Here is a 25,969-nt window from a genome sequence, read left to right on the forward strand (position 1 = left end):
TTTGTCAAAAATCGTTTCATATAGCAACTCACCTTTTATAATTCATATACTCAACGCTTTCTACCTGGATGTAATTTTATGTTATAAAATTGTACATATGCCAATCTGGTTTTGGAAGTTTTTTTTACCATTTTTTCGCATTTTTGTTTGTATTTTGGTTTTAATTACTAGAACTAATCGTTTTGTGGACTTCAATTCCGTTTCAATGTAAATTCAATCGTTTTTTGGCGCTAAGTATTTGAGACAGTTATGTTTTTCATTGAAAAATTTTCATAAATGCGGTCTCAAAAATTTATTGAACATTTTTATGCAAATTTTTGTATGTTTAAATTTTCCTTTTTCTTTTTTTGTTCTGTTCGGGTGGATGAATCATTGTCTCGGATGACTCGTTGTCTTTACTATGTCTCGAAATCTGAACAATAAAATGTATTCGTTTTTCTTCATTATTTTATTTTTAATTTTGATTTTTAACTTTCAAAAATCAAGAATTAGTCTTGTTACTGTGTTCTTTACACTGTGTCCATATTTTTCACATTCTAGTTTGTATCATTCTGGCTTTGTCCTGGCAGCTACATTTATATTCCGTTTTCAGTTGTTAAAAAACTGAATGATTTTTGTTAGATTTTCAACGTTTCCTTGGTTTGCAATTGATTTCATTCATCATAAATTATTTTTGCGAGTTTGTTAGAAAACCTGTTCCAAAATTTCAAATTTTTACCATTTTTTGCAATTTTCTTTGGAATTGTTTTTGAACAATTTTTTTCCTTTGATTAGTATTCTGTTGCTTGTCTTCTCTATGATTTCAATTTTTGAGTTAGTTTGAAAACATGTCTGGAATATATACATCAAGGACGAAGTATGTGTTGCTTTTGTCTTAATTTTAGTGATTAGAAATCTAATTGTAGTGATTTTCTGCTTCTTAATTTTGAGAATTCTTTTTTGAAATATTTAACTTCTAAGTTTCTAAGATTATCCGCCGTTTCCTTTCGAGACCTCTGAGATTGGAATCATGAATTATTTGAATGCATTTGATAGCCCTGTCAGCGTTTTCAGCCTGGCAGTATTTTGATCATCCTAATTATTTCGGACTTTTTTAACGTTACCAAACGCTACCAGTATAAAATTTGCTGCATTTTGTTTCTCTTGGTGATAGTGATTTAAATTTCACCAATTTTTAGATCAGACCTGGTTAGGTAATGAGTTAATGGTTTAATGCAAAAGGTAATTGCTTCAGCTGCATTTACGTTTTTTTTTGAAGTTTTGATGCTTCGAGTCGCTTCCGGAATTTGTCCGGCTGTGTTTTTTGTTTCGTCGAGATTTTATTTACGACCATATGACGTCACTACCACTTTAAATCTGCTTTTTGTTCATTCGCTCATGCAATTTCAACTGAAATGTGTGTGTGACGTCATTTTTCGCTCTTAGTGGAGTGAGTTTTATTGTTCATTAGCTTGATTAAATTTTTTATCACACTTGACTTACCGCACTCTCAAAAATGACTTCATCACTTTGAAATTGACTTTTATTTCCTTTAATTCAAAGAGTTAAGGTCAAATGGGTGTGTGTCACTCTAAATGAATGTTATTTGAGAGCTGCTAATAGAGGTGGGAAAAACTTATACAGATTTTTAATTAAAATTTAACATATCAGCCTGCAATGAAAAGACGAATTTTTGGTCTGTATTTACTGTTTTTTTGAGACTGCAGATCCACGAAGCTGTTGCGGCTATTTTCTGGCAATCTGCCAGTTTTGTTTGTTATATCGTCTCTTAGTGTCATGAGTGATACTCATGGGCTTGCTTATCAGGAATCACTGAAATAAATTTGTTGCTGCAATTTTTTGCGCTTGGTACTTGTAACTTGATTACCACTTGTTTTCAAAAAATTATTGTGATGTTCTGAGTTTTGCTCCATTTTGCTGTCTTCTAACATGGTGTCATTAATGGCGATGCTTGTCGCCGATCTTATGAGAAAAATTAAGGTAGTTAATGGTTGGAGTTCATGGGATTATATAGATTTTTTTTCAAAAAGTAATAATTGATTGATTTTTGAAGTTTGACCCTTAATTGTTGTTTTGTTTTGTCTTTTAGTGCCATTAATGACAACCATTACCCGAATTCTAATGAGGCATAATTGAATGTATATTCTTTTATACCTATTGGTATTTGTGACTCCAACACTAATTGTCTTCAAATCATGTTAGCGACTATTGAGTTTCGACTGTATTGTTCTTTTTGTCATATCACATAGTTGCATTGAAGACATCGCATTGGTTTTCTAATAAGACGTAATTAAACTCTGTTGTTGATAGGTATTTTTTGACTTGCACAATCTGCTTTCATAAATTATTAGTGTGTTTTTGTGTTTTTTCGTTGTTCTTTTTGTATTGGCATCTAGTATCATAAATGACCGATCCAATTGGCAGTCTAATGAACAATATTTTACTCTATTTCTTGTAGGCGGTTGATGTGTTGTGGTTTTTATAAGTTGGCACTGTTTGTTATCCTAATTGTTTATTGATTGCCCGTATCTTTTTGTCACCTAATTTCTCCCGTGACAGGTCTCCTCGGCTTTCTCATACGTCAATTGGTTTTCCTGTTATTCTTCGTTGTTAGTTGTTGTTTTAACCTTCGTCTCTGTCTTTCTCAGTGCTTTCTCAATGTTGAATAGATAAATGTTTTCAAGCACTGCAATTTATGATTATTTGTTTAAAATTATTCGATGTCATTTTTGAATAGTTTTTTTTCACATTTTGTCTGATTTTTTTGTAATTTTCTGTCTTTTTGTAAGTTTGTTTTCCTTATTGGTTCTACTTGGCAATAAAACCAATAGTTTCCGTTTTCTGAATTATTTGTCAGGATGTGTATTTTGAATGGTGTTGTTGTCTGACTTTCAGTGGTTTTAATAAAATTGACACCACTAGTTATTCCAAGTATTCTTCTTTTTAAAAATTCTTGGTTTCTTTTACCTTTTTCCTTTCTCTTATACGTGTCCATTTTTTAATGTTTTTTTTGCTGTATAAGTGATCTGATTGAGTTTTTTTAGTTCTTTCAATTCTTTGAAATGTTTTTCAAGATTTGTGCTATATTTGTACAATTCAAAGAATTTGAATTGTATTGGGGCGATGTATTTTCACACATTTGCACGCTGCAATTTTTGAAGTCAAATTAGAGTAGTGATTTTGATCACGCCGAAACATGAAGGGAAGAGAAAACGCGAGCGGTTTTGCGCCGTGAAAGTTTTGTGCTCGATTTTTCAAGTAAAGTAAGAAAACGGTGTTTGAACAAAAATTAACATCCTCTGTTGTGTTTTTTGTGCACATGCGGCAATTTCTCTTCTGTGTTTACTTTCAATTTTTTTTTGAGATTTTTTCTTAATAGGCTTCCCAATTCTTTCATTGTCTATTCTTGGTCTAGTTGTTTGTTCAGTCAATGAAAATTCTTTGAATTGTTGGTCAGGGTTTCTTTTTTACTTTGTCGAACAGTTGTTTGTTCTTATTTACCTTAGTTCATAGCTCGTTCAACATTTTGAGTGAAATCTGTTTTAATTTTCTAGGCTAGCTTCAGTGCACCCTCATTCTGCTACAACTGTCAGTGTCGGAAAACGAAATCGACCATATTTTGGATGCGCAGTATTTGAACTTCGTTTTAATTTGTCTTAGTTACTATGTACATCGGTATTGATACTAATCCTGGTATCCGCTCGTTAAGAAACAGGATTAAATTACGAAGTCCAATCAAAGTAGCTCGGTTTTGATTAATGTTTTTGTAAAACGATTCAGTTTTCTGTTGTTATCATCGCAATCGGGGTTATGGGAATCAATGACGGCTATTTTCTGGCAATCGACCAGGTATGTTTCCTTTCTTCGGGATGGTTTTCGAGGTATTTTCCTCGTAATTTGCTGTACAGAAACCTTCAAGATTGAAGGCTTGGAGAGAAAAGTAAACAATAGATGAATGGTAACTTCTTGGCTGCATCAAAAACTTTTTATATGGTCGATTCTTTTAGGATGAGTTTGTTTTGTTTTGATATTTTTTTTGTTTTATTTATGGATCGAATATATGTTGAGGCAGAAACTTCAAAAATTTTTTGCTAAATTTTGTCAGTTCTCTAAGAGAATTAGTAGTTATCGGATGGTTATTAAAGCATTAACTTTTTATGAAGTTCATCACTACAGGAGCCTACAAGAGTAAAACGCTTGAAATAAAATGATAGATGAATGGTAGTGGCTTCTTGGCTAAATTGGAAACTGATGTCCTATGTTCCATACTTTAGGAGTTTGCTTTCCGGGTGTTAATGTGATTTTAGTCGCATTTTGCTTTGTTTAATTTTGTCTCGACAATTTGTTTTGAAGCTCAATTTGCAAATAGTTTTCGCTAAATTTCAGGTAGCAGAGTTAAGAAAAAAATTTTTGTTTAGATGAGCTACTTCTGCTGAAATGTTTAAGCAATTGATTGTAATTGGCACCGGACGTTCCAAAATATCTGATCAGCTCTTCGGACCAAATCACTGACTATGATCTTGTTTTGCAGAAATCGACAGGCGTGCCTGAATCACTTCAGAAGCTGATGTACAAAGGCATGCTTACAGACAACACCAAAATAGCCAACTCCTCATTGGTCGAGGGTTGCAAGGTTCTTCTCATTGGGTCCAAAGTGTCCGATGTCGTGCAGGTGAACAAAGTACCCACCAAGACTGAATTACTAGACGACCCCAATGAGGTTAGTGGTTCAATTTCATGCTTAAAGATTTGTTCATTAATTTAGGATCATTTATTCACCGGAAAAAAAATCAGAAACATGAAACACGTTTTTAACCAATCTCGTTTTTGAAATTGTCATCTTTGAAAACGATGCTGATTAATTCAACATTAATGTTTTTTGAAAAGGTAGAGCAATTTTCCAGCAACTTCAACAATTTATTGGTGAAGTTTACTGTGTCCGTTCATTAATAGCAGTTTTTAGAGCAAATCGAGAGAGCCATTATGTCAGCAGACGCAGCACAAGAAAGTGATAGACAAGGGCAAGCCGGAAAATCTAATGCCTGGGGTTAAAAATATAAAGGTCAGTCCACTTAATGCTCTTAATTGGCTTTTTCTATGCTGTTTTTTTAATAGCCGCACAGCGATAGCTGGGGCTATTATTGGCCTTCTCTTGGTTTTTTTTACAATTCGAAGAATTTGAATTGTATTGGGGCGGTGTCTTTTTTTAAGATCTGTTCACACATTTTCATGATTTTTGAAGTCAAATTGGAGTAGTGATGTTGGTCACGCCGAAACAGGAAATGGAGCGAAAAAGCGAGTGGTTATGCGGCGTGAAATTTTTTCGCTCTAATTTTTAAAGTAGAGAGAAAATGGTGTTTCACTTGGCAATTTCACTTTGATTTTTACTGTTTTTTCAATTTTTTGGATCGGATTTTTTTCCTAAATGATTTTCCCAATCCATTCAAGGACTAGTTTTTTGTTAGAATCAAATTTACATTTCTCGCTAGTGGTTTTTTGTTCTCGCTAGCGGCATTTTGACATTGATTTTTTTGTTGTTGTTTTTTATCTGATTTTTTTTAGAAATGGTTTTCCCAATTCACCCGTAGTTGGTTCTAGGTCTAGTTTTTGAAAAGTCAATTCTTTGAATTATACGTCAGGACTTGTCCTGCTATGTTTTTTATTTCGCCGTCATGATTTTTGTTACGACCATGTGACGTCACAACCACTTGAAATCTGCTTTTTCTTCATTCGTTCATGCAATTTCAACTGAAATGTGTGTGTGACGTCATTTTTCGCTCTTAGTGGAGTGAGTTTTATTGTTCATTAGCTTGATTAAATTTTTGATCACACTTGACTTACCCCACTCTCAAAAATGACTTCATCACTTTGAAATTGACTTTTATTTACTTTAATTCAAAGAGATAAGGTCAAATGGGTGTGTGTCACTCTAAATGAAGGTTATTTGAGAGCAGCTAATAGAGGCAGCAAAAGCGTATACAGATTTTTAATCAAAATTTAACATATCAGCCGTGAATGTAAAGACATTAGTAGTATAAGTAAATGACTAGTAGCACACCACGGGGGGGGGGGGGTCACGCACGGTAAAAAAACGACCCCCTCTAAATCTCTACATTTCGCCAATAAATTTCTTCAGAAAAGCCCTTGGGCGCGATGGGACAATATATGAAGACAAAATCAGAACATGAGTTTGGAAAAATTGTCTAGCAAGATCATTTTTCAAATTACAGTTCCAGAAAACAGACGTTAAGTAAAAATCGATAAAACTGTTTCAATGAGTACCCGAGTTACGAGAGACGAAATTGATGGGGGTATTACAAACTTGGTTTTTGATGATGGAAACCGAGAGAGACCTCCATGGCGTTGCTGTTCCAATACCGTAGTCCCTCGATCAGAGATGATATTTTTCGTTCAAGTGAGTATTATCGTGCTCATGATTAGTCTCTGTTTTGCCATGCTATTCTTGATATCGGAGAGTTGCGAAGAGAAATCAATTTGGATTGCACTGCTTTCGAGTCTAGTTGGTTATATCTTACCAAATCCTAAATTATGAATAAAGTCATTCTCACGAACGATAGGATCTTCATGGCGGTTGTAGGCCCAAGTGGTTCTGGGAAAACTGACCTCATATTCAGCATGCTGCAAGGTAGGTCCTTCTACCCAGCATTTCCCAAAATTTATTACTTCTACAAAGAGTTCCAGGACATATTTACAGCTATGCAACAAAAAATACCGCACATTGAGTTCATCAAGTATTCCGGATTGGATATAACGAAAAAGCTTTCGGACTGTCTGCTCGTTTATGATGACTCATGCGAGGAAATCTTTAACGACAAAGAGTTTGTGAAGATAGCAACGTCAGGAAGACACAGAAAAATTCATGTGATCTACGTCAAACACAACTTATTCCAACAGAGTAAATGGTCGCGGACAATTGATCTAAACACAACTCATATAGTTTTATTCAAATCATTGCGTGACATTCAACAAATAGAATACCTCGGAAAACAGTTAAACTGTCTCCAATTACTCAAGGACGCATACAAATTAGCAACAGCTCAACCCTATGGACATTTGATCATTGACCTGGATCCTAAAACAAGTCAAGGCTTACGATTTTCTTCTCAACTCATTGGTCCCGAACCATCAGTATTCTATATTCCTTCGGAGGAAGCTGTTATTACACCAATTACGAATGAAAAAGAGACATTTGCTTATGCTGAAGCGCTGGTGCGTTAACAGCAACCCCAAATCGAAAAGCAAGAGAATTTTTCTAGCCCAAGATATTGAATTCATTTGGTTCCTAAGCGATTGTGTAATGAACGTGCTCTCTGGTGTTGTCCCAATCAACAAGAAAGAACTACAACAATTTGAACCTCAACTACGACAACTTTCTGAAAAATATTTTAGTGCTCTAGAAAGAAGTAAATTATTCCAGACAACGAGAGGGCATTCTCTGATTCAACTAATTGCCAGACCTTGTCTAGAGTATCTCCAGAAAAATGCCAACTGAGGAATTTGTGCTCATTCCTCGCAACATGTTTACAACTGAACAACCTCAAGTTTCGCAATTATTAAACAATCCACTAACAAAAAACAAGTCGAAACAACTATCGCTTCTACAGAGAACTTCAAAACAAGAGCCACCAGAAGCGGTCATACAGAAGAACACAGAGCAACAGACAGATGACGTCATGGTTTCCGATGAAAAAGAAAAGCAACAAAGTATCCCAGACGACAATAAACGAACAGAGTTTGATGAAATCAGTCAGAGTGTGATCGATGATATAGATTTTCTCGAAAAAGACAAATTTGGAAAAGCAAAAAAAATTTTGAAGAAAATCAACGGATCACGCAACATTTCACTGGACGTTGAAGGTAAAATCCTAATTAATGGAAGGAACACCGACATTCCAGCATCAACTTTCCTCTACGCATTACAACAAACATCATCAAAACTTTTGCCTGACGATTATCAAGTATTGAATTATTTGAATCTTGCACCACATCTCACTTGTAATACTTACGCAAAGAAGTTCATTAAAATTCCGAAAGAGCAAAAACTACGTCAGTTTCCAGATGGAGCAGCCAGTGAACAGAAACCTGCTATCGAGAGAGCAGAAAAAACAGAGACTGCTAGCTTTGATGAGGAAGGCTTCGCAGACGCAGAAGAAATTAAAACGCCAACAAGCTGGAAAACTCCATTCAGCGGAAATCAAAAAACTAAATAAAGTTTACACGAAAGGAAAAGCAGCATTTGGAAGTGTTGCTAACATAAAAGAGGAAAGCGGCTTTTCCCACAAAAAAAATTGAAAAATTCCTTCAATCGAAGAACTCATACACTAAATATCGTCTAATCGTGGAAAAGTTTTCCACGATTGAAGGTAGTTGCTTACAGAATAAACGAAATCTGGTCCATGGACGTAGCCTATATGGACAAAATAGCCAAGCACAACAATGGGGTCAAATACCTATTGATTGCAGTTGACGTTTTATCACGCTATTTACGTGTTCAACCTCTCAGAACGATGTATTCGAAGGATTGCGTTGAAGCCTTCAAACAAATGATAAAGACGAAACAACCAGAGAAAGTGTGGACAGACAAAGGCACCGAATTCAAGGGCGCGTTCAAAACATTCTGTGAAAACAAAAAGATTCATTTGTATACAACCGAAAACGAAACCAAATCTGCGTTTGCGGAAAGAAATATTCGGTCACTTAAAAACATTATATACAGATACTTGGAAGAAAAATGGACTTGGAATTATATAAAGGAGCTTCCCAATTTCGTAAATATCATTAACAGTCGTGTTAACCGCGTTACAAAGTTAGCCCCAAATAAAGTATTCAAAAAACATGAACCATTTTTAATTTCGATTGCTTTGGACAACAATAAATATAAACCACGATTTGAAGAGGGGGACCTGGTACGAATAGCGAAACCAGACGATACCTTCAGAAAAGGTTATGCTCAGAATTATACAGACGAAATTTTCACAGTACTAAGATTGGCTACAACAACTCCACCTACCTACAATCTGGTTGACGCAAACAACGTTAAAATCCTTGGGAAGTTTTACGAACCGGAATTAGTACAAGTTGATGCGTTAAACACTGAAGAGGAGCAATGATTTCTAACAGCAATGAGTTTACAATTGACTTGTTATCAAATGCATCAATGGACGTTTTTAATGGAAATACTATGGCATCATTTCGGAACCAATTATCACAACCGATACACTTACAGGGAGAATGGCAAGTAGCATTGACATCTCTATCTTTTCCATCAAACATCAACAACGTGAACTCTGGAGAAATAGTTGTTTACAAGAATTCAATGACCAATCCAAATGAGTCGAGTAATCGATCAGGACAACTCAGAAAAATTCGGACTAGTATTTACAACAGCTGGGAAGATCTAGTCTCGGAGATTGTTCGCATTGCAAGACTAAAACAGTTTGATCGTAAGTTCGACAAGATAACGCAAAAGCTTGTGTTAACATTTGGGGAAAATGAAGGATTGTCATTTCAAGACAATGAAATTCCCAGCATTCTTGGTTTCAAGGGGACCCCGGACCCTGCACACAATGGTTTTGTTCACATTGGTTACAAGACAAACTTGGAAAATGGGGCTCCGAACTCTCCTAACAGACATTTTGGTATTTTCCCCGTTGATATAACATGTGGGTCACAGCTTATTTTTGTGTACCTTGATATTATTGAGTATCAATATGTGGGTGACTCACGTGCACCCATTCTCAAAATCATTGAATCGGAGAGACGTCTGCGAAACGGTAGCCTCAACACAGTAGCACCTATTCACCATAAAACCTATACAAACTTGGACTACAAGCGTTTACTTTCAAACAATATCCAGAGCATCAAAGTTGAGCTGAGAAGTGAAACTGGGAAACTGATCCCTTTCACTGGAATTGGTAAAGTTGTTATAAGTCTCAAATTCCAGAGAACAAGCTAACTGATGGAAGCCTATTATAATAATCAAGCATCCAATTCAATGCCCCATTTCTCAGGACATTATAGACAAAGAGGAAGTGGATTCGGCGCATTAGCTGCTGGCATTGGTCGTGTTGCATTACCCCTAGCCCGACGACTTATTTGGCCAGCAGCAAAAACAATTGGAAGAGAATTGCTAGTGCAAGGTGCACCAGAGTTATTAGATTTTGCAACAAAAAAGAAATCAGCGAAGCAAGCTCTGAAAAGTACAGTTGCAAAAACAGCGAGAAAACAAATCGGAGGAGCACTTCAACGAGGACGAAAAGCAATCTATCGAAGGAGGTCGAAGAACAAAGCATACAAAAAGCAGTCTCCACCAAAGAAAAAGATCATTTCGCGAAAAACGAAGCCACAAAGAAGTCGATCAGATTTCTTCTCAAAAGTAAAAAATGCGTACTAACATTGTTATTCCCACAGAGGCAACACATAGCTCATTAGACTTGTTCGAGAAACCTCCCCTTCTTGTAACATTTGATCAATCGTTCGAGCAAAAAACAGGACCTTTGTACTCGCCCACTGGATCTTCGTTAGAGTTTGAAATAGTCGGTAACAGAAATAACTTCATCGACCTACAGAAAATTTATCTGGAAATCAAATTTCGAGTTGTTCGAAATAATGGAAACGATTTACGCTTCACCACGGGAGATGCCAACAACAGTGACACGCCACATCTAGCCAATAATGTCTTGCATTCCCTTTTCGCCGATTGCATAGTGTCAGCAAACGGCATCAAAATTTCTTCCGCCAATGGGCACTACGCACACAAAAGTTTCATAGAAACAGAATTTTCTCATGGATCGGATGCGAAAAAAAACCTGGCTGAACTGTCAAGGATATGATTATGAAGCAGACCCAACAGGCGTCCCAGCCGCTACAATCACAGCTCGACAAGCAACTGTGAGAAGATCTGCTCAACTCACAATGTATGGAAAAATAGCTACCGATTTCTTTTCATGCGAGAAGCATCTAACAAGTAGAGTAACGCTGCGAATTTCTTTCCGACGATCACAGGATGACTTTGCGATTGTGAGTGAAGACGGGGCTAAACACTATAAAATCAAAATCGATTAAGCAAATTTGTTCGTGCGAAAAATGACAGTCTCCGATATCGTGCTTGGTGCAATCGAGAAAACACTTCTCAAGACACCTGCAATGTACCGAAATAATGAAGTTATTTCGAAAGCTTTTCTAGCAACAGCGGGGCAACAGAGCTGGAAGCAGGAGGATATTTTCACAAAAGAACCTATTCGTAGACTAATTGTCGCCATGCGCCGCAGCGATGCGTTCATCGGTACTAACACGCTCAATCCATTTTGATACCAGAAGTTTGATTTGAATGAGATAATAATTTACCGAAATGGGTTCGCCACAGCTGGTACACCAATATCAACAACTGATAATAAACGACTATACTACAACTCGATGGCTGCACTAGCTTATGTAGAAAATGGTCACGGGATATCTCTATCTGATTTTCCTAACCATTACATTATGGTGTTTGATCTCACCAGCACTCAAGAAGCCACGCATGATTTTATTCATCCCGAGCTAACAAACTCTTCATTATCTGTGGAACTCAAGTTCGGTGCAGCGTTGCCCCGCAACATTGAAATTTTATTTCTCGGGGAGAAATGTTCAACAGTTTATATCGATTCCTCGAGAAACGTTTCCAAAAACGCTCTTCCTATAATCTAATGGATGAAGATAAAATATTCAAATTGATTCTACAATTCGGTCATTTGATGTTTAAATTCAACGGTGTTTATGCAGCTGACAATTTCCCCTTGCACATGCCAACCAACTCATTTGCTATCGTTAACGCTTCACCAGCCTCTTCACCTGGATCTCATTGGATTGTGCTTGCAAAGAGATATGCCTACCCAATAACATACTTTGCCGACCCGCTGGCATTACCTCTCTATTCATATAAACACATATCAGACCGATTTCGACAAAGCACTAATGATAGCATTATAGTGGACCTCATGGAAGACAGACGTGACACAAATAAACCCCTACAAAGTGCAGACTCTCAAATGTGTGGACTTTATTGCATTTATATAGCTCATTGTGTTCTCAATGATAATTTTCCATTCATTCCCGATATCAATGAAATTCAACTGTTGTCTTTTATAAAACATATGAAGTAAACAATTATACACGCTTTCTTTTTAGTTAAGTCGATGACTCACCAACCAAAAATTCACCGTCATAAAGAACTAAATTCCCCCTCCCCTGGAAAAACAAACTAAATCGTTCAACTATGACAAAAACGCTGATGGCTTGTAAACAAATTCAAGTTCTTCAGACTTGTATTGATAGCTTGTAAACAAATTCTTGTCTGGACCCGAGTGCACTATGTAAACAAAAAGTAACGCTACCAGGTTGAATTGCGTCACTCTAACGCGATGGCCCCTCGATAAAAACAAACAAAGAGACAGCTTGCTTGCATCCGATTGGCTAATCAACTTGTTGAAAGCGGGGTCCCCCGGACTGAAAAAATACTCATTGCTTTTTGCCTTACACTTTGCGTTCAGTTGATTCAAACTTGATACATTTTTGTCACTTCTAAACTTCTTAATTAATCGTTCCTTTCACCGTTACTCTCTTACAGCAACAATCAATTTTTGTGGGATGGGGCAAGCCAAGTGCGAAATTTGTCATAAACTACTGGCAAATAGAAGAAGCGTTCGTCGACATCGGAAAGAAGTGCATAAGATCTATCCTCAAACAAACTCATTCGAGTGCACTGAATGTGGTTTCACCACGAGAAGCCTGTATGAGCTAACAGGACACATGACTGTGCAGCATGAGGCGACCAGTCCACGATACTGCATATACTGTCAAAAATGTTTTCCACGTGACGCTGATTATCTTGAGCACATGAACACTTTCCACGGTCTACCAGCTTGGAGTGTAGATGTAAACAACCTACAGGACTCAGGCATCATACCAAGCGAACGCGCTTTCGGCGATACACTGAAAGTCTATGAGATTACCGTCGGGTCAAGAGACGTTGATCTATTACATGTTACGCAGCTAAAACGTCGAGAGATTGAAAACATTATCAACATTAGTGTTCAACAACACTCACAAAAAGTTCAGTTCAACTCAGTTATCGATCTCGTCAAACCCACGAAAACTGATGATGATCTATCATCAAGCCAGCCCGATAGAATTTCGATTCATGTTGCATCAAAAATGGAACGAGTGGATTTCGGTGGTCTTGCAGATAAAACCTTCCATGCAATGGTAGAACAGATGCTCCTAGCGCTCAACAATTTTGCTTCCCATGGTAGCGGTTGGACTCTCGACCAAATTGTCAATATTGAAATCCGATTAGCAAAAGCTAAACCGATAAGGGCATCGTCATATTTGGCGCTTCCAGGCAAACCAGCGCGCACATGCTCTCTACTGAATATCAGAAACCGAGAAGACGAGAATTGTTTTCTGTATTGCTATACTGCCGCCTACCATTTTAAGTTTGGCCCTCGACTTCTTCCTCCTGGTGCACCGGCACGCAGGATAACCAGCCCAGTAACATACGGACCAGGCAACCCGCTTGCAAAACAAGCAGATGGTGTGTTTGACATGCCTATGGGCTTCCACCAGATGACTCGCTTTGAAGAGCTGAACAATGTCTGCGTCAACGTATTTCGGTAAGTTAAAAATCTTTCTTTTCGAAAAACTTTAAAACTAAAAAGAAGATTATGGCACAAAAGCAAATGAGGAAAAAAGATAAAAAACCAAAAAAGTTTGAATATTTTAGCTACGCTGAAAACGGACTGATACCATTCCGAGTTTCCAAAAAACAAAACTGAATTCAACATGGACCTTCTTCTTCTTAGCGACGGTCAAATGCATCACTACGTTTTAATCAGAAACTTGCGATCTCTTATTCATAAAGTCAAGGAACGAGTAGTTAGAACAGATAATCATATTTGTAGAAACTGTTTTCATGTTTGGACCTTCTTCTTCTTAGCGACGGTCAAATGCATCACTACGTTTTAATCAGGAACTTGCGATCTCTTATTCATAAAGTCAAGGAACGAGTAGTTAGAACAGATAATCATATTTGTAGAAACTGTTTTCATGTTTGCACCTCAAAAGAACGATATGAAAAACATTTAGAACTTTGCTGGAAGAACGAACCAGCAATCGTGCGTATGCCAAAAAACACAACGTTTGTATACAAAAAGTTTCAGTCCCGTTGGTTTGCTCCAATTGTTGGCTTTTTTGACTTGGAGTCAATAATTGAACCTGTCTCAGGATGTCAAAACAACCCAACCAAATCAGAAACAAGAACAATAGAAATACATAAACCGTGCAGCTATGCAATGTTGTTTGTTGCTCAGAACCAAACTGAACCGTTTCATTTTGAATGTTTGACAGGTCCAAAGGTCATGGAACAATTTGTTCAGTCTTTAGAAAGCATAGCAAAACGAGTTTACAGTGTTAAACAGCAACACAAATATTTCTCTGGCCAGCCTCTCATCGCGAAAGAAGATGCCGCCAATTGTTGGATATGTGAAGAACCATTGGAACACAATTTTAATAACCCGACAGTTCTAGATCATTGTCACTTCACTGGAGAATTCCTCGGATGGGCGCATAACACTTGTAACATTAACAGGAGGTTTCTCAACTATACTCCGCTATTTGCACACAATCTTTCAAACTACGATCTTCACCATGTAATTCTTGCTCTCCAGGGTAGCAACATGAGGAATACTGTATCAATTGTTCCGAATACAGATGAGAAATATATAGCTCTGGAAATTGGGGTTCTAGTCTACAACCGTCAGGACAAGAATGGAGTAATCAAACCGGTGTATGAGTATATCAGGCTACTAGACTCATTTCGTTTCATGGCCTCGTCATTGGATTCTCTAGCACAAAACTTACCCTCTGATCAGTTTACTTTGCTAGAACATCACTTTAAGGATTGGCCAGAAAGTTCAGTGCAAATGTTGAAACGGAAGGGATTTTTCCCCTATTGTTACATTGATAATTTCACTAAACTGAAAGAGACCGCACTCCCACCACGAGAAAAGTGGATGAATAGTCTCCAACAGTATCAAGTGAGCGTTACTGAAGATGAGTACAAACATGCGCTGGAAGTTTTTGAGAAGTTTCAATGTGAAACAATTGAAGATTACTATAGTTTGTATCTCAAAACTGATGTGTTTCTTCTAGCTGCAGTTATGCTCTGCTTCCGCAAGGTGTGCTACGAAACATACGGACTGGATTGCTGTCAGTACTATACCGCTTCCAATCTCTCTGGTGATGCTATGTTAAAGTTATCTAAAGCGCCTTTGAGACTCCTAAAAGAGAGAGAACAATTGGATATGGTAGAAGGATTGATTCGTGGCGGCGTAAGCTCGATTTATAACAAGCGGCTGGCGGTTGCGAACAACAAATATCTACCAAATTTCAACTCCAAAGCACCCTCAACCTTCATAGTGATGATTGATGCAAACAATTTGTATGGGTGCATAATGGAAAAGTTTCCATTGCCATTGAACAATTTTGAGTACACTGACGGAAACTGGGATCCCGAAATTCAAAAAGCGTTCATCCAAAGCGTGTTGGAGACACCTGACGATAGCGATATTGGCTACGTATTAGAAGTGGATTTGTCGTACCCAGATGAACTTCATGATCTTCATTCAGATTTTCCCTTGGCCCCAACAAAACAGAAAGTTGACGCATGCTGGTTGGGTGACTATCAGGAAGAGCTTTTGAATGATATGCAGATGAATGCGCCTCCTTCGAGTAACAAATTGATCCAGACCTCGTTCCCCAAAAAGAACTACATTTTGCACTATCAAACATTGAAGCTCTACATGCATTTGGGGTTAAAAGTTGAAAAACTACATCGATCACTCGCTTTTAACCAGTCGAAATGGCTAGCGCCATATGTCAAGTTGAACACTCAGAAGCGAAAGCAAGCCAAGAACAAGTTTGAGGAGAACTTCTATAAACTAATGGTGAACAGCGCATTTGGGAAAACGTGTGAGGGGAAACGCAATCGCATAAAAGTAAAACTCGCTCGAAGTGAAGAAGAGACACTGAAATGGACCAGCGCTCCACAGATGAAGTCGTTCAAAATCATTGATGAGAACTTGGCAACGATAAGCTTGAATCAGACTGAAATAGAGTGGGACAAACCAACTATCGTAGGTGCTTGCATCTTAGATCTTTCGAAGAAATTCATGTACGACTTCCACTACAATACAATGAAGAAACACTTCAATTGTAAACTACTGTACTCGGACACGGACTCGTTTGTTTATGAAATTTTCTCAAACGACTTCTTCGCAGACTTGAAGCGGAAAACCACAGTGAAGGACCTTTTCGATTTCTCAAACTTTCCAACTAATCACGAGATGTACGATCAAAGCAACGCAAGGGTGACACTAAAATTTAAAGATGAGATGGGAGGCAAGATGATTTCTGAGTTTGTGGGGTTGAAGCCAAAGCTGTATTCAATCAAACTGGCAGACGGTTAGTCAACTTTTTTTTCAAAACCTGAAAAAAGCCAAGAAAACAACAAAAAGCAGAATGAGTAAAGAAAAACCGGATAAAAAGTAAGAAAAAGACCTAGGATTAGATTTCCAAGACAAAACGAAAGAAAAAAAGTGAAAAACAAAAACTAGAATGCACGAACTTCTATTTTAGGTCTTGCAAAGCAGTCGGCGAAAGGTGTGACTCAAGACGCCAGGCGCATGATGACACATGAATTATACAAACAGGTTCTCACAGGAGGAGAAACTGTTCGACTTATCAACACCAGAATTGCGTCGAGCAAACACACACTAATGACAGTTGTGTGCAACAAGAAGTCACCCTCGGGATACGATGACAAGCGGTATATTTTAAACGACAAGATCACAACTCTACCATTTGGCCACCACGCTCTGCGCGAGGAAATGTTCATGCGTAACGTAGTACAGGATCCAGATTGGGGTTCGAGTGACGAGGAAGAAACTGTTGTACACGTTGCCGAGTCATTAACGCCAGAAAGTCAACTACCAACTCAATACACAGGTCCCCAAATGTCAGCAGAAGTCTGGTCTCCGCCGGATCCCGGTCTCAATCAGCGTGTTTACAGTGACGATGAGCTTGAAGCGGACATTGCAGATTTTGCAAATCTGACTCAACAAGTGATTGAGGACGAAATTGAAAGATGTTCCTTTATAGACGATCAGGCTGCTGAATCAGGTTCGTCGCCTAGTCTTCTAGACCCAAGACCCGTATCCCCCATTCATGTTTCTACTAACTCTTCAACAGAAGAGCAACCCATCAACCATCCCGGACCCTCAAAAAGTATGAAAAAGTGCGCAAAACGAACGCTGGAGCTAATATCAGACAAAGAATCTATCAATGAAGATAGAATAAAGAAATGGAGAGTAGTACAAATTGACTCTGATAGTGACGACAATTAAATTCTGTGAAATAACTCTGCTTTAGTTTTTGCGACTTATGTTTTGTTTTTCCCGTTTGAATAAAAAAGTCTTTTCAACTCGAGTTACAGAAAAATTGTACTGCATAAGTCTTTTAAAGGTCCCGCATAGGCAGTTTCAGTTTATATCTAAGTCATTTTCATCCTCAGTACCTTCAATCCGTAGTATAAGTCTTTTAAAAGCTTCCATATAAGCAGTTGATCAATTTATATCTAAGTCATTTTTATCCTCAGTACCTTCAATCCATTGTATAAGTCTTTTAAAAGCTCCCATATAAGCAGTTGATCAATTTATATCCAAGTCATTTTTATCCTCAGTACCTTCAATCCATTGTATAAGTCTTTTAAAAGCTCCCATACTAGTAGCTGATCAATTAATAACTAAGTTTTTTTGTCCTCAGTACCTTCAATCCATAGTATAAGTCTTTTAAAAGCTCCCATATAAGCAGTTGATCAATTTATATCTAAGTCATTTTTGTCCTCAGTACCTTCAATCCATAGTATAAGTCTTTTAAAAGTTCCCATATAAGCAGTTGATCAATTTATATCTAAGTCATTTTTGTCCTCAGTACCTTCAATCCATTGTATAAGTCTTTTAAAAGCTCCCATACTAGTAGCTGATCAATTAATAACTAAGTTTTTTTGTCCTCAGTACCTTCAATCCATAGTATAAGTCTTTTAAAAGCTCCCATATAAGCAGTTGATCAATTTATATCTAAGTCATTTTTATCCTCAGTACCTTCAATCCATTGTATAAGTCTTTTAAAAGCTCCCATACTTGTAGCTGATCAATTAATAACTAAGTCTTTTTTATCTTCACTACCTTCAATCCATAGTATAAGTCTTTTAAAAGCTACCATATAAGCAGTTGATCAATTTATATCTAAGTCATTTTTATCCTCAGTACCTTCAATCCATTGTATAAGTCTTTTAAAAGCTTCCATATAAGCATTTGATCAATTAATAACTAAGTTTTTTTGTCCTCAGTACCTTCAATCCATAGTATAAGTCTTTTAAAAGCTCCCATATAAGCAGTTGATCAATTTATATCTAAGTCATTTTTATCCTCAGTACCTTCAATCCATTGTATAAGTCTTTTAAAATCTCCCATACTAGTAGCTGATCAATTAATAACTAAGTCATTTTTATCTTCACTACCTTCAATCCATAGTATAAGTCTTTTAAAAGCTACCATATAAGCAGTTGATCAATTTATATCTAAGTCATTTTTATCCTCACTACCTTCAATCCATAGTATAAGTCTTTTAAAAGTTGCGATATAAGCAGTTGATCAATTTATATCTAAGTCTTTTTTGTCCTCAGTACCTTCAATCCATAGTATAAGTCTTTTAAAAGCTCCCATACTAGTAGCTGATCAATTAATAACTAAGTCACTTTTATCTTCACTACCTTCATTCCATAGTATATGTTTTTTAAAAGCTCGCATATAAGCAGTCGATCAATTTATATCTAAGTCATTTTTATCCTCACTACCTTCAATCCATAGTATAAGTCTTTTAAAAGCTCGCATATAAGCAGTTGATCAATTTATATCTAAGTCATTTTTATCCTCAGTACCTTCAATCCATTGTATAAGTCTTTTAAAAGCTTCCATATAAGCAGTTGATCAATTTATATCAAAGTCATTTTTATCCTCAGTACCTTCAATCCATTGTATAAGTCTTTTAAAAGCTCCCATATAAGCAGTTGATCACTTATTATCTAAGTCTTTTTTGTCCTCAAAACCTTCAACCCATTGTATAAGTCTTTTAAAAGCTTCCATATAAGCAGTTGATCAATTTATTTCTAAGTCATTTTTATCCTCAGTACCTTCAATCCATTGTATAAGTCTTTTTAAAGGTCCCATATAAGCAGTTGATCAATTTATGTCTAAGACATTTTTATCCTCAGAGCCCTCAATCCATAGTATAGGCGTTTAAAAAGCTTCCGCGCTATCAGATGGAAATGAAAAAAGTAGCTGATGTTTATTGCCAAACAAAAATTCCTCTTTGTCTCGAAAAAAATTAGGAACATGTTCATAGTTACCTCCGTAGATCATCTGTGTCGATTGTAGCAATCTGTCATAATCTACCCTACAACTGGTCTAAGTGTCTAAGTGAACTCAGTGAGTGTTTGTGAATGGTGGTGCGTGTTAAAAGTTTGTGAACTGGTGCCGTCTAATTTTCGCAATGGGGTTTCTCTAAACCAGCAAGGTCCGCTTCTCAATCATTGGGGTTGCCAAAGTTAAGAAGGCAAGGAGTTTACTGGCGTCAAGCGAGTACAGTTCCTGCTACTCTTCAGACTGTTTATCTCAAGACTTTGTACTCCAGACAAGATATTAAAATTAATTCCCAATATATATAGAATTTATCAACAAAGAAAAATATAAAGGTGAGCAACATCAGAAATTGGTGATGAATTAAAATGCCATGAGACAAAGAGGAGAGTTTTGAAATAAAAAAACCCAAAAAAACTGGACAAAAAGATGTAAAAATTAAAAGGACTAACTGAATTATTCCTTTACTGCAGTCGGTTTCCAACTTGCTCTCCTCGTTGCTCTCCACCTTGCTCTCCGCTTTGCACTCCCTTTTGCTCTCCACACTACTTTGTTCGGCCACAAAAATGTCACCAATACCCTTGATATGTACAAGTTAAAACTCGCTTAGGTAACCAGCGGATAGCTTAGGATCCAATACACAAGTTATTTTTCATCAATACCCTTGATATGTACAAGTTAAAACTCGCTTAGGTATCCACTAGGTAGCTTAGGATCCAATACACAAGTTATTTTTCACCAATAACCTTAATATGTACAAGTTAAAACTCGCTTAGGTATCCACTAGGTAGCTTAGGATCCAATACACAAGTTATTTTTCACCATTTCTCTTGATATGTACAAGTTAAAACTCACTTAGGTATCCACTAGGCAGCTTAGGATCCAATACACAAGTTTTTTCCACCAATACCATTGATATGTACAAGTTAAAACTCGCTTAGGTAACCAGCAGGTAGCTTAGGATCCAATACACAAGTTATTTTTCACCATTTCTCTTGATATGTACAATTTAAAACTCGCTTAGGTATCCACTAGGTAGCTTAGGATCCAATACACAAGTTATTTTTCACCATTTCTCTTGATATGTACAAGTTAAAACTCGCTTAGGTAACCAGCGGATAGCTTAAGATCCAATAAACAAGTTATTTTTCACCATTTCTCTTTATGTACAAGTTAAAACTCGCTTAGGTAACCAGTGAAAAATTGTGTAGCTGAAAGGTTTTTAATTGACAACAAAAGCAATAGTATTCAGTTAAAAGTGTTCTAATGATTAGCTCTTGAGTTGATCTCTCTCAACGCTTCTCTTGCTTTCATGGCAGCTTTGCGTGTACGTCTACCTGGGGCTAAATTTTCGATATCGGTTTCTCTATCATTGGCTCTCTGTAATTTTCGATTCGCAGCTTCATAGTACTTTTCTGCCTGATGTCGCTTTCGGGTTGCTCGTTTGTTATTTTTTTTGCTAGTTCTAACTTGAGGGCACCTGCATTGTAGTACACTCTCGCCTGTTGATGCATTTTTTGGAAAAAAAGACAACTCTCGCAAGCATGTCTAGCCACATTAATGCTCGCAAGCGAACTTACTCCCAGATTTTCAGGAATGTTTTCAAACGATTCGTTAAGTCCCGTGTTTTCAACATCAGACGAGCCTTCATATTCACTAGAATCTCCATTTGAAACCGACCGACTGTTGGTTGCTTGAATTTCCGCATTGATTTCTTCGATTTCGTTTCGATCATCGGGTTCATCATTTGATGAGGATGAAATTTCAACAACTTCTATCTCCATCGTTTCGAAAAGTAGGTTACCTATCAACAATTGTTTGAATGTTCCTTTCTTATTTCATAATGATAATATGATACCTAGTAAGTGAAGTGTATGGATAAGGGGAGGGGTTGGCTTTAATATTGCATGTAATTACATCAAAAATCCTGATGCGTGTGTGCGTGCGTGTGTGTTGGGGGAAGCAAATCAGTTTCAATTTATAAAACCAAACAGTTTTAACTGGAGATAGACTACTATCACATTTGAAATTACAAACGATTCAGTTCATTGGTAACACAAAACAGTTCAAGGGAAAGTGAACAGGTAACTCAGTTTAATAAAGTGTACTTACCTTTCTATAGTTGACAAGTTGTAGCTGTGTGTTAATTCCAAACAGATATTAATATCGTAGCACTGGTGTTAAGTCCAAACCTAAAAGTGGACTGCCAATTTTTTCTAATATTTAATACTCAATAACTTTTTCAAATTCTTTATTGGTTTTGTTAGTCTGATATCATAAGGAATTTACAACAAAATGAAAATTGAACTAAAAATTTACGTACAATATGATTAATCAGGATGCCAAAAATGTCTAGACAAGCTACAAATTTCTGCATTTGGGGATGAATAATGTTTGTTTCATAAGTTTATTAAACTAGTTTTGCAAAATTATAACTCGGGAATTGTAGACAGATTAGTCATTGAGTGAATAAAATAGAGTATTGAATAGTCGCGGAAGAGAACCAGACAGCTTACATAAATTACTATCCCCGACACCGTTTCGGGAAAAGCAGACGTAAGTTTATGAACAGTAAAATTCCAGTGAGTTATAGTAACGAGAACGGAGATGTAATAGCAAAAACCACGCGTTAATTAGTTCACATTTAATAATAGCTCTCGCTATTGTCTGTGTTACGCATAAATCTAGGCTAGCCGTAAAGAGTAAAACCTTTGAATACGAAGAAATGAATACGAAGAATAACGTATCTTAAATTCTATAAAGACGTTAACAATGGACTCAATGGCGCAGTGGTAGAACGTATCCGCAATAAGCAGTGGGAGATTGTATACACCTTTGGCCCAGTGGTAAGATATCCGCTTCCCATGCACTAGATCCGGGTTCGAATCCCGGTGGGGCGAAAATCCTTTTGCAAGATTTAGAGGGGGTCGTTTTTTTTAAAGTGCGTGACCCCCCCCCCCCCCCCCCCGTGGTGTGCTACTAGTCATTTACTTATACTACTGACATTTTTTTTGTCTTTCTTTTGCTTTTTTGAGACTGCAGGTCTACGAAGCTTTTGCGGCTATTTTCTGGCTACCTTTGAGCTATGTATAAAATAATGAACCTGTAGTTGTTTCTGATTCCGCCATTGCAGCTTGATCAGAAACCATAACCTATTTTATCGTGTTCTAATCAGTTGAATTACCATTGAAACGGATAAACTCGGATCTAACCGTTTCCTGATTCAACATTTTTGTTTGTGATTGCTGCAGTCCTGAAGACTGAAATAAACAGAGTGCGAATCGAGATTTACAATTAGGTGGTGCTGAATTAGTTCTTATAAAAAAACCTTGAGGCTTAATTGAATCAAAAATGATTTCAATTTATCATTTTCTGGATTTTTTTAAAAATCTACTTAAGTGACCCCTCTTTACACTAGCGCAGGCATATTTAATAACCAAAGGGTCTGGATATCCAAGTTAAAATGAGTCAGGAGGCCGAAATAACTCAACTTTAACGCTTGGGAAAATATCAAATTATTAAAAGGTCGGTTTCTAATTTAATCTTTGTCAAATTCAGAGGAAATAATGTTGTTCTTATGGGTATCTCTCACAACACGAAAAAGAGTACTGGTTTTCTACATGTTTCTTTTACAGGAAACAGATTAGCTGACTATTTGTATATCGAATTTTTTGTTTTCGATTAATTACTTTGTTTTTGAATACTGTGAGCGTTCACGCCAGGGGAGAGTTTAATGTAGAAATGAAATCTTATGAAAGTTGATAAAACTTGAAAAACAAAGCAAACGCCTTAACATGTTATTTCTCAGAAGGTTTGACTTCAATTAAAGTTTTGAGGTCTTTATATCCGGCTGTTTTGTATATTTATAGAGCCTCTTCAAATTTAATTTTGCAATTGAAGTTTCTTCTTTCTTTTGGTGAGGGGCATTCCATTACCTAGAATCCTTCATATTTTTTGTAACTTTAACCAGGTGCATATTTTTTTTATATGTATGTATAATATATGTATGAATTATACTTGAAGTTAGCTTGTTTAAGCGGATTCTTGCTAGGTCCGAGATTCCGCTTAATTTTTGCCCGTTTTCGCTTTTTTTCAACGCTGCGTCTTTAAAAGAAATAAAATTGCTTTGAGGGTTTACATGCAAAAATACTAATAAGGAGTTTGCGCTTGTTGGATTTTTTAAAATCTGAAACATGTAAAATAAAATAACCACTTGTTACATGTAATAAATTTATTAATCAAACATTATTATTTTCTAATTCATAACAAACTAAGGTTCGGTTTTCTTAAAATAGTTTAATAAAAAAAATATGTTTGAGTCCTGCAACCCATCTGTCTGTTGGAACACTTTCGTGGCGTTTAAGCAATTCCGCTGTAATTTTGTTTAAATTTGGTCTACGACGTTTCTTTTCTAATTGTAATTGGAAGTGTGTTCCATTTTCGAATAAAGTTACGAACAATTGAACCATTACTCCATTTTGACTTACATTTTTGTTCTAAGGAAAGGTTATGGGTTCGTTTGTTTGCAATAATTGGCACGTTTTCCAAAAATTTGAAATGTTTATTAGAACGATTTCTTGTTTGTTGGAGAATATTGAAAAACCTATTTAATGACACCCGTGTTATTTGGAGCTCTGCTGGAAGAATTTGTCTCCAGAAGTAGATCTCTGGCAGTATCGTATTTGGTTTTCATAAAACAAACTTTCATGACCCAGTTTATCTGTTTGTTAATTATGTCAATAGAGTAAGATGGTAAATTTTCAAAAAAAATCGCACTAAAATCTAAATGAGATAAAACAAGCGATTTAAAAAGATTTATTCTTGTTTTTAACGGTACCTGATAACGAACCAAATATAATGATCTGATTCCTGAAGCCATTTTACTTATAACCTTATTTAGTTGATTTTGGTATGTCAGTTCCCTATCAATTATTACACCTAAATATCTCCATTTTTCAGATGCTTCCAATCGGTGTCCCTTGAAATCGACAGTTTCAATGATTGGCAATTTTTTTTTCCTGAACACAATTAACTCCGTTTTTTCATCATTCAAGGTTAACCTGTTTTGTTTCAAATTTTGATCTGTCCTATTTAATGTATCTTCAGCTATTAGCTGCAAATTTGCTTCATTCTTTGCATGACATAGAATTGCTGTATCATCGGCAAACTGTAATACATCACAATTCGTTGATACAGCTTCACTGAAGTCGTTGACATAAAGTATGAAAATTAAAGGCCCTCAGACAGTTCCCTGAGGAACACCGTGATTTATGACAACCCAGTCTGATTTTGCTATCCCATTTTTTACACACTGTTTTCTATCACAAAGGACGGAGTTTAATAAGATTCTTGCAATCTCTCCAATTCCACGCTTTCTTTTTTTTGTTCATCTATAGATTTTGAGATGAAAGCCTTTGGTAAGTCTAAAAAAACATCAATTTCGTTTTCGTCAACGCATTGGTTTATTTTTTCAGTTAATGAAATGATAGTATTGAGACAGTACTTTTGCTTTTGAAATCCGAATTGATTCTTGTTAATCAGACCATAAAGAGTTAGGTGGTGAGTTAGTTGTTCAAGTAGTAATCGCTCAAAAATTTCTGCTAGAGTTGGTGTGACTGATATGGGTCGATAGTTTTCTGGTTCTAGTCGTTCTCCTTTTTTATAAACAGGTGTAACATGGGCGGTTTTCAAAATATTAGGAAACGTGTTTTTGTTTATACATTCATTGACGACAGATTGTAAATGAGTTCCAATGGACAGTTTACTATCTTTTAGTGCCCATGCTGGTATATAGCCCGGTCCGGGCGATTCATGCTTAGGTAGATTATCAATAACATTATACATTTCTTTTCTGGTGACTGGTCGGAAGCTAAATTCCTGTCCCTCAAATGTTAAGGAAGAGTGATTTGGAGAAACGTCTTTGCCTGTGTATAATCCGAGCCTCGCAAAATAGTTATTAAGAATATTGGCAATCTTTCTGTCATTCTCAACAAAATGACTACCTTCCCTTAATTTGTCAATTTTTTCTATTTGACTGTTGGAGTTGATCTTGTTTTTGATGAATTTCCATTGTTCTCTTGAAGTTGGTAGCTGCTAAAAATTTTTTTTGTATAATCATCTGCAGCTTTCTATTCACTGAATTGCGTAAAGATTTGTAAATATTATAAATCTCTGGTTTTGGGTTTTTCTTCCACTCATTAAAGAGACGGTGTTTTTCGTTTATGAGACCACGTAATTCCTTTGTCAACCATTGCTTTTATTGTTTTTTGTACTACTTTCTACCAACTTCAAGGGTGCATGACAACTCAGTACATTTTCAAAAATTTTGATAAATTTCAGAAGCATTTTGGTAGGCGCAATCTTGCAGCGCAATGTCACGATTGAAATTTGATCTTGAATATTTCTTGGTATTACGTATCAAAAACTGTCTTTCT

The 25,969-nt window shown here is 36.5% G+C and overlaps 1 protein-coding gene across 2 annotated transcripts in view; it reads left to right on the forward strand.

Annotated features, from left to right (window-relative positions):
* The window catches only part of LOC142352972 (ubiquitin domain-containing protein UBFD1-like), an 86,558-nt gene that overhangs the window by 51,214 nt on the left and 9,375 nt on the right, over positions 1 to 25,969 (forward strand). For both annotated transcript variants that reach the window (XM_075405135.1, XM_075405137.1), the window contains exons 4-5: positions 4,532 to 4,720; positions 4,964 to 5,062. In XM_075405135.1, the coding sequence (XP_075261250.1) occupies positions 4,532 to 4,720; positions 4,964 to 5,062 (288 nt within the window). The remainder of the gene's footprint in view (positions 1 to 4,531; positions 4,721 to 4,963; positions 5,063 to 25,969) is intronic.

Source organism: Convolutriloba macropyga, chromosome 14, assembly GCF_964194025.1.
Source record: "Convolutriloba macropyga chromosome 14, txConMacr16.3, whole genome shotgun sequence".
Classification (NCBI taxonomy): Eukaryota; Metazoa; Xenacoelomorpha; order Acoela; family Convolutidae; genus Convolutriloba; species Convolutriloba macropyga.